Genomic DNA, 6000 nt, shown 5'->3' on the forward strand with positions numbered 1-6000 from the left:
TAGACCAATAAAACTAACTTTAAAAATCGCGCAAAGAGACTGGATTCACTATACATAGAGACAAGACACTCAACACATTTACAAATCTGTGACAAAGACTGAAAGAGTATGACATGTTTTTCTTTGTTTACCTGGTCTGATATTTCCATGATGAAACAGAAAAGAAGACTTGAGACATCTTACATCTTGAGCTTGGGCAAAATATGGGAAAATTTTTTGAGCCTTTGGAAAAAAAAAGTTCAGGGTCGGCGCCGAAATTTAGGGTCGGTCGGGTGACCAGAAACAGACAATTTTTTTTTTGGCCCTACCTCGGCGTGAAGCTGACAAAACTGAGACATGGGAGCGCACAATCAGGCCATCGCGGCAAAGCCGAGCAAGACCAACACCTTTGACGGTCAAGCCCAACCTCAAGGCTGGAGATGAAACCACCCCCCCCCCTCCCTCTTTCTATGATAGAGGGAGGTATTTCTCATATGCGGTCAGTTACCAAACGATAACAAACACGTCTGTTTGTTTGTCTGTCTGTGTCTCTATCTCTCTTTCTGCCATTTTCTCTCTCGCACTTCCCCAGAAAGTTCGAAGCAATCCACTGGGTCATTGCTGAAATAAAGTGCTTTTTGAAATGGTACCCCTAAAAGTTGATGCAAAAACGAACCCTTGCCCACCCCTATCTGTATCACCCACCCCATGTTGTTTGGCTTTTGCATATTTTAAAGGAAGTTTACTAAATAGGTAAAAGTAAAACTGACCTTTAGGAATGTAAAATTAAAATTTTTAAATCCGAATGTGTACATGTACCATCTTTTGCCTTTAAAAACTTCACTGCCAGCAATATTTATCGTTGACGTTTTTACTTGGTGCGTTTGTATGTCTGTGTGTTTATATGAGTTGGTTAGTCTGTTACTGTGTCAGTGAGTCAGTGAGTGTGTGTGCATGTACGTAGGCCTATTTTCGCATTTCTAGACTTATAATTGTTATGGTGCTTTTAGAAAGCATTTTATCTTTCCACTGCGCAGTCCCCTCATGAAGCCCCAAATGAGGTGGAAAGTTGGGTGTGAATTAACACGCGTTCAACTGATGAGAGGTCTTCTGACTTGATTTGAAGACTATGAAACAGTCCGACAGGTTTTCACCAACAAAATGCACAACAAATTAAAGTTCACTCTCACAGACAAAAAAACGACAACAATCACATCCCTCCCCCCCAAAAAACAACAACAACACGAGAATGATTTTTAGACAAGCCTTTTACTTTTCACACAAGCACCAAGCACACACATTAGCAATCACATCCATTGTGTCGCATAGCCTGACATTCTCGCCTCCCTTCAATCTAAAAATCCATTTGTATCAAAGTCGACTGTCACTCAGCTGTTCTACACTATCACATCCTTAGAATCTTAATCAAATGAAGCGGAGCCCTATTTTAAGATCTGAGAAACAAAGGGACATGCTCTAAATGTATAAGATAGCGCTACAAGAGTATGTGAGAGTTAGCTAAACCAATCTCCTGGCACCTGAGAGAATAACAAGCATTGACATGAGCAAGCAGCTTTCTTCCTTTTCTGAATAAAGATGGATCAGTAATGAGTCGTTATTTTATGTACTACATTATAAAAAATAATATATATACAGACTGTTGAAGGTCCATACAAACTCTCAATCTCATGTGAAACCCTTTCAAAAATGATTTTACTGTAAACATGTATGTGTTTTGCTCAAGAAAAATATGAACACGTATTGGTACATTTACAGAGAAAAAACCCATTGTACTTCCTCAACAGAGTAACAGATCTACTTCTTACAATAAAAATGTAACTATCCACACATATTTCATGTAATGGTACACAGTACATTTTAAGGGGCTTATTGTCCGTCAGGTCTTAATTGCCTATATTGGACATGAATTGGTTTATACGATTCGCGTTTTACGCCCTCACGGCTTTTTGATGTTTGCCTGTTTAGGTGGTATCAGCCATCTGCACTTATGGTAGAATGACCAAGGTCTTTAACGTGCCATTGTGGTGACACGGGGGTGGGAGATGGATACCGTCTCTGGGTCTGCACATAAAGTTGACCCGTGTCCGTCCCGGCCCGAATTCGAACCAGCGACCTCTCGATCACAAGTCCAGTGCTCTACCACCTGAGCTACCCGGGCCCCATGGTAATGATAGACCGAAACAAATGTAAAGTTCTATCCTCTGGACCATCTTCTCAGCTTGGTGTTGCAGTACTCCTTCCCCATTACCAGCAGCCCCCCCCCCCCCCCCCCCTGATATTAGCCCTGTCCTTGCTACAGTGTTGGCAGTTATTCTGCAAACAGATTTTAGCACACTCTCACTCTCAGCTTCCTGGGAACTATGTTTATTTCATGGCATCAGCTGCTCAGAAACTGTTTGGCTATGACCTTGTCCTTAAGAGTCCACAGACTAATGCATCAACAGTTGACACCAAACAGAAACAACGCTGAACAAATACATCTGCTGTGGTTCTAATATAGGTACTTGGTGGCCCGGTAGCTCAGTTGGTAGAGCACTGGACTTGTGATCGGAAGGTTGCAGGTTCGAATTCGGGCAGGGACGGACACGGGTCAACTTTATGTGCAGACCCAGAGACGGAAGCCATGTCCCACCCCCGTGTCATCACAATGGCACGTAAAAGACCTTGGTCATTCTGCCATAAGTGCAGGTGGCTGAATACACCTAAACACGCAGACACCTGGGTAGCGCGACTCCGTTGCTGCTAGCTTTCCACTGGGAGGAAGCGACCCGAATTTCCCAGCGATGGGACAATAAAGTAATGAAAATGAAAATGAAAATGAAATAGAATACAGAGTCTTTGGGCAACACCACCAAACCACAACCTTTCCTGGCAGCATGGTAAACTGTCATCACAATGACTACAATCTGATGTAAATCCACAGACCCATAGATCAACAGTTAAAGTCAAATCTAAAACAACACAGACAAAACGGAGGTCTCAGTAGCGGTACTTGGTGGAATAGTCTTTGGGCGACACCACCAAACCACGACCTTTCCTGGCACCGCGGTAAACTGTTTCCACAATGTCTACAAACTCCTGTACGTCCTCCATGCACCAGTTGATCTTGTTGTTGTTACCTGTTCCCAAGTCAATCATGATGTGCTTGTTGCGGTAAAAGAACATGACGGTACACGGGTCATACAACTCGTACATCTTGTTAAAATCGGGCACCTCTGTGATGTCTACTAGGTAACACACGGCAAAGTTTTTGATCTTCTCGGCAGTCTTGTACATGGTTTCGTCCATCACCATGCAGGACGGGTCCCAGTCGTGGCCGAAGCGGATAACCACCACGCGGTCTTCTTCAGCCAGGATGGCCTGGTCTACCTGCCAGCCGTTGTGGAGATGCTGTAGCATGTACGACATGGTGACGCTTCACTGGTCGACACAGGTCTAGGTGCAACTGGGAGGAATAAAACAAGAAATGTCATTCAATTTGAAAAAGAAGGAATCAGGTGAGGATTTGTTTTCTTCCGCACACGCAGTCCTTGGCCTCACCTTCTCTTCAGAGAACTGTTACTTTCTTATTTGCAAGTTATCTTTCCAACTACAATTGGTCAATGCATTCTACTTTCTTTTCTTCTTTTGATTACTGAGGTAATATGCACTACAGCTTTTTGTGATTCGCCCTAGACCCCAGTTTTAGACCCTAGGTCGTTGGGCTAGCCTACCACCAAGTGCTATACCTTGCACAGCAACTGGGAAAAGACGAGACAACAAACAAGACGAACAACATAGCCAGATTCACTGCATATTCAATAAGTGTGTGGGCTTAAACTCAAAGAATGCAGGGATGGCCAAATCGTCCGCCCGATCGCCAGGGACAATTAAAAATTCCGCCGTGCTAGTAGAAACCGCCTGGCAACTCGCCTGGCTGGCCACTGAAAAATGCTGGTCAAATGCAACACTTCTGGTTGTACTATCTAGGTTAAAAGTGTTATAAAGGCTGCAGATGCAGACACTGTGGTATGTACCGAGCCAGTGAAATTTCTGGCGGGCTAGTGACTTTCTTGAGGTTAATCACCCGGCTGCCAAGTGTAAATTTTGCGATTTGGCTATCCCTGAGAATGCATGCTAAATAATCATGAACCGGTCAGATGTCCTAAAGTTAATACTTCCTAGAGCCTAGAGGGCGGACAGAGCTAGTCTGATTAAATTCACTTGCATCGGTCCAAGCGCTTACACATCATTCCTTTTAGACTGAAGAGCCTGGCCTTCCAGGGATTTTTTGGCTGTGTGCTCAAAGAATTCATACTCACAGTCACAATATGTGCATTTTAATTACAAATTTTATCATATTGTTGTTGTTTTGTTGTTGTTGTTTGTTGTTGTTGTTAGCCTTTTGACTGTATGCAAGGACTGTGTATGGATGAATGAGTGTTTCCACACCAGCTGCAGGACTAATACCAATGGCTGTAATGCTATATGGCGGAATAAATTCTTGTTCTTGTTCTTGAAGAGAGGTGACCCTTTTCTCATTCAGCAAAATGTGTAAACCACAACACAGCTGCAACACTGATTGACTGAACCAGAACTGTTCCACAAACTTCCAGCTCATTGGCAACTGATAATAGTTTTAATACTTTTATTCAGTCACTTTATGTAGAAGGCAGTACGAACCCTAATTAGTGCTCTCCCCAGTTCCGCCGGTACTACTACTAGGCCAAAGTTTTGGATGCAAGTTTTACCCATGCAGATCAGATGCAGATGTAACCCACTGGCATGGAATCAGTCTATCTTAGGTATGGAGTAATACTAATAACTTTCCCTACACACAATAATTAGTTCCCCCCGCGGGTTAGGGGGAAGAATTTACCCGATGCTCCCCAGCATGTCGTAAGAGGCGACTAACGGATTCTGTTTCTCTTTTTACCCTTGTTAAGTGTTTCTTGTATAGAATATAGTCAATTTTTGTAAAGATTTTAGTCAAGCAGTATGTAAGAAATGTTAAGTCCTTTGTACTGGAAACTTGCATTCCCCCAGTAAGGTAATACATTGTACTACGTTGCAAGCCCCTGGAGCACATTTTTGATTAGTGCTTTTGTGAACAAGTGGCTCTATCCCATCTCCCACCTTTCCCCGTCGCGATATAACCTTCGTGGTTGAAAACGACGTTAAACACCAAATAAAGAAAAAGAAAAACACAATAATTAGTTGGTTTTTGTTGTCGCTAAAAATGTAAGCAGGCAAACTGATTCTCAAATTCCGTCAAAATGTGTCTAGTCTCTAGAACTGCCAAGCAATCTTTGTAGTCAAATCACTTTCCTCAGTTCCTTGCCTACTACTGTACTAGGTTTGTAGTTCCATTCCACCCCCCCCCCCCCCCCACCCCCCGAAAAAACCCACACACAAAACAAACAAACACCCATCAACAAAGTTTAAGGTACCCAAATCCAAAATTAAGGGATAAAAAGAGAAGAAAAGAACTGAAGACAGAAGAGAGAGAAGAGTTGTCAGCAGTTGACAGTGTCAGTGTGAGTGTCGGTCACGTAAACATTTCCTGAAATTCACGAAGCTGGTCAAATGTCCTATTCATGTTAATGAGGTCAGGACATTTGTCCGATTCGTCAACATTTTAGCAACAGAAATATACAGCTGTACACACCTTTTAGCTACCGTAAAAATCTCTCGATCGTGTCTACTACGTAAAGCAGAACTGCCGGAACTAGACGTTGTTGTCGTTCGTTACGAAGCGGAAACTATTTTGACTGCCACATTTTCGCATCATTGTTATTTCAGGACAGTAATGGTAACTTCGTCGGCATCTTTTATGATTCTAGTGCACGCAATTAATTTTTACAAATACCAAGTATTTATTACTGTGTTAAGAGCTTATTCTGGCAGCGTTTACTTTCCAAAGAACTGGCCACTTCAGAAAAGGAGTTATTTCCCTTGCACTTGTGCCATCGTGGATTGGATCCTGCCGTGTTTGTGTGTGTGGATGTGTGTGTCAGCTAC

At 42.8% G+C, this 6000-nt stretch overlaps 1 protein-coding gene across 1 annotated transcript; it reads right to left on the reverse strand.

The window, feature by feature from the left end:
* Positions 1–1229: 1229 nt before the first annotated feature.
* Positions 1230–5760, reverse strand: LOC138971597 (thioredoxin-like protein 4A). The gene is made up of 2 exons (XM_070344353.1): positions 5648–5760; positions 1230–3445 (listed from the first exon to the last, which is right to left on the reverse strand). The coding sequence occupies exon 2, from the start codon at positions 3406–3408 to the stop codon at positions 2980–2982; it is 429 nt and encodes a 142-aa protein (XP_070200454.1). The 5' UTR covers positions 3409–3445; positions 5648–5760; the 3' UTR covers positions 1230–2979.
* Between the last annotated feature and the right edge of the window lie 240 nt (positions 5761–6000).

This window comes from Littorina saxatilis, linkage group LG7 (genome assembly GCF_037325665.1).
Source record: "Littorina saxatilis isolate snail1 linkage group LG7, US_GU_Lsax_2.0, whole genome shotgun sequence".
Classification (NCBI taxonomy): domain Eukaryota; kingdom Metazoa; phylum Mollusca; class Gastropoda; order Littorinimorpha; family Littorinidae; genus Littorina; species Littorina saxatilis.